A 3,642-nucleotide genomic window follows, 5' to 3' on the forward strand; every position below is an offset into this window, starting at 1 on the left:
GAGGGATATCCATAAATATGGCATAATAAAATATATTAAGTAAAAGCTAAATTAAAATCACAAACAATGAAAGAGAAGAAGAAAGATTTGTGGCCTTTTAGAATTGAAAGAGTCAGGCGACAGATCGATTACCACATCAATCAGTTTCTTCAGTTGATTGGTAACACCACTTACCCTATTATGCCAAACAGATATCCATAAAAAAGAATACATTTCTACCATTTTTAGGGCTATTCTGAGTACTCAAAAGGACCACAATTTTTACTATTTTTTCGAATTATTTGCTGGCAAAAACAATTAAAAGTTGTACCCTATGACAAAAGCAGTTTCTACTTAAAAAGAAAAAAGAAAAGACAAAAGCAGTTTCCGAATTCAACCATTTTTTCCTCCTCCATTCTTTTAAAAAGTTTCTCCATATAATGATTTGATGATGCTATGAAGAGATATATTGATAAAGTTATATTAATTTCAAGCATGAATAAATCACATTTTAAGATTTTTTGGATTAAATTTTATGACATGTCAGATTTTTAAAAGAATTTTGTAGGATTTGAGCCATAATAATTTTTAAATGATAATTGAGGAAGTCTGTGTTAAACCGCCATGCAAGCTGAGTCTTAAGCTTCAGCTATGTGGGAATGATAACAGAGGAAAGAGACGAGAGAGAAAGAGAATCAATTGTTCTCATTACACTGACTGAAAATGTTGTACAATATATAATATTTATATTAGAGTTAAACACCTACTAACCATCTAACTAACACTCATTACTAATCTAACAACTTCCTAACAATAATTATAACTCCCTAACTAACTATCACACAACTATCACATGTTCATTTCCCAACTGCCTCAATACTCCCCCACAAGCTGGTAGGTGCGAAGATGTTGAGCACTCCCAGCTTGGACATCAAAAATTCATGTTGTTGTCTTGCAAGCCCTTTAGTGAGTATGTCTGCCACTTGCTCTTTCGACCCTACATGTACTGTTCTAATCAGCCCTTTTTGAATCTTTTCTCTAATGAAATGACAATCTATCTCAACATGTTTTGTTCTCTCATGATACACTGGATTTGCTGCTATCTGCAATACAACTTTACTATCACAGTGCAACAAAACTGGCAATTCTACTTCTGCTCCCAGCTCCTTGAACACCCCTATTAACCATACCAACTCTGAAACCACTGAAGCCATGCTTCTGTACTCTGCTTCTGCTGAGCTCTTGGACACTGTATTATGCTTCTTTGACTTCCATGCAACTAATGAATCTCCATGTTTCACGACAAAGCCTGTTACAGACTTTCTTGTATTTGGACAAGATGTCCAATCAGCATCACAAAATGCAGTCAAGGTGTTCTTCTTATTGATGCTCATCATGATGCCTAACTTGGTTCCCTCTCCACATATTTAAATACCCTTATGGCTGCTTCCCAGTGTGACCTTTTTGTATTTTGCATAAACTGACGTCTGAACAGCAAAGGCAATGTCTAGCCTGGTCAAGGTTAGATACAACAACTTGCCAATCAACCTTTGATACTGTCCTTTTTCTTCCAGTGGTTCATCACTACTTGATCCTGCAACTTCATCCAACTCAGTAGTTGTGAGTTTTTGATTGCAATCTAAAGGTGTCCAGCTTGGCTTAGCTGCACTCAACCCCATTTTTGATATGAGCTCCACGCTATACTTTCTCTGGTTCATCATGATTCCTCTGTGAGATCTACAAAACTCAATGCCCAAGAAATACATCAACTCACCCAAATCCTTAAGCATGAAGGGCTGATATGATTGCTTCTTGATTTCTTCCATGAGTGTCAGATCATTACCAGTAATTAGCATGTCATCCACATATACAAGAATGACCACTATTTTTTTGTCTTGCTTCTTTGTAAATAAGGAATAGTCTAAGGAACTCTGCACAAATCCTTGATGAATCAGTGCCTCAGTTAATTTGACATTCCACTGCCTGCTTGCTTATTTCAGCCCATATAGGAATTTGACAAGCCTACACACCTTGCCTTCATTCTCCCTCTGGTTGACAAATCCCTTAGGTATCTTCATGTATACTTCATCATAAAGGTCCCCTTGAAGAAAGGCATTATATACATCTATTTGATGTATATGTCACCCTTCAGTAGCTGCAACAGAAATCACTACTCGGACTGTAACTATTTTTACAACTGGGGAAAATATTTCATGGTAGTCTAAGCCTTCTTTATGGCTATATCCCTTAGCCAGCAAGCGTGCTTTGAAACTCTCAATATTCCCATTGGCTTTATACTTTATTTTGTAAACCCATCTGCAACTTATAGGAGTTTTCCCTGCTGGTAATGTCACCAATTCCCATGTCTTGTTATCTTCTAATGCTTGAATTTCTTCCTTCATGGCTTCAATCCACCTCTTGTCTTTGGATGCTTCATGGAATGTCTGAGGTTCAATAACAGCTGAGAAAGCTCTCAAGTAGTCTTGATAAGCTGGTTTTAATCCATCATACCAAACATGGTTGCAAATAGAATAAGGTTTAGGTGACTGATCTAGTGCAGCTGCAGTCACATAGTTAGTCATCCAAACTGGTACTCGTTTGTCTCTGGTGGACTTCCTAGTGCCCTCTATATTATTTCCTGGTACTTCATTACCCATTTGTTCTGTCTCCTCATCAATGAAATGTTGGTGATGTACATGATCTTCCAGGGTCATGCTTTCTTCCTCATCAGTTACTCCTGGAATATCATCAAGGACAGCCTGCTCCTCAATATTGAGAGCTGGTGAATGGACTGTTGTGTCAAGTGGTGGGGTGGTTACTGCATCATGTGCTGCAAATTCCATGTCTACAAACAGATGTTGTTTCTCTTGCCTCTTATACTTGAAGGGAAATAAGGACTCCTTAAAAACAACATCTCTATTTACAAAGAAACATTGCTTAGATAAATCATAAATGATATAACCTTTTGTGACTTCTGAATACCCCATTAAAACTGTTGTTGTTGCTCTAGCTTCAAACTTGTCATGCACATTTATTCTCTTTGCAAAACACAAACAACCATGTTCAATGTTTGGCTTCCTCTTGTGAAACACTTCAAAAGGACTTTTCCCTGCTAATACACTTGATGGTAATCTATTAATGACATATAGTGCTGCTAGCACATAGTGTCCCCAAAATCTCAAGGGTATGTGTCCTTAAAACCTCATGGCTCTTGCTATCTCAAGTACATGTCTGTACTTTCTTTCAGCAATTCCATTCTGTGGAGGTGTATAAACACATGTCCTCAGGTGAATGATTTCGTTCAATTGGAAAAACTTGCCACATGCCTCATTCAAAAATTCTGTCCCATTATCAGTCCTGATCACTTTGACTTGTCTACTGAACTGAGTCTGAACTAGATTTAAGAAACTTTTCAGTAAAATCAACACAGCACTTTTCAATTTCAACAAGTAAACCCAAGTCATTCTTGAATGATCATCAATAATTGTCACAAATAATTTATTACCATCAAAAGTCTGCACAGCATATGGTCCCCCATCAACATGTAACAAGTGAAACATATCTTCAACTCTACTACTACTTATGCTAAATGCAGCCTACAATGTTTAGCTAAAGGACACACACTACAATTGTCTATATTTCCTTTACTTTCATCATAGACTA

The 3,642-nt window shown here is 37.0% G+C and overlaps 1 protein-coding gene across 1 annotated transcript; it reads right to left on the reverse strand.

Moving 5' to 3' along the window:
* Positions 1-1,406: 1,406 nt before the first annotated feature.
* LOC109207065 (uncharacterized mitochondrial protein AtMg00810-like) lies at positions 1,407-2,057 on the reverse strand. The gene is made up of 2 exons (XM_019369948.1): positions 2,010-2,057; positions 1,407-1,910 (listed from the first exon to the last, which is right to left on the reverse strand). The coding sequence occupies exons 1-2, from the start codon at positions 2,055-2,057 to the stop codon at positions 1,407-1,409; spliced, it is 552 nt and encodes a 183-aa protein (XP_019225493.1).
* Positions 2,058-3,642: the final 1,585 nt, after the last annotated feature.

The sequence above is a fragment of the Nicotiana attenuata genome, unplaced genomic scaffold (assembly GCF_001879085.1).
Source record: "Nicotiana attenuata strain UT unplaced genomic scaffold, NIATTr2, whole genome shotgun sequence".
NCBI lineage: Eukaryota > Viridiplantae > Streptophyta > Magnoliopsida > Solanales > Solanaceae > Nicotiana > Nicotiana attenuata.

Excerpts from the sequence above, each read along its gene's own strand:
- LOC109207065 (XM_019369948.1), bottom strand. The coding sequence starts at position 2,057 with ATGAAGATACCTAAGGGATTTGTCAACCAGAGGGAGAATGAAGGCAAG. Across the intron at positions 1,911-2,009 it reads AGAGGGAGAATGAAGGCAAG|AGTTCCTTAGACTATTCCTT; the intron begins GTGTGTAGGCTT and ends GGATTTGTGCAG.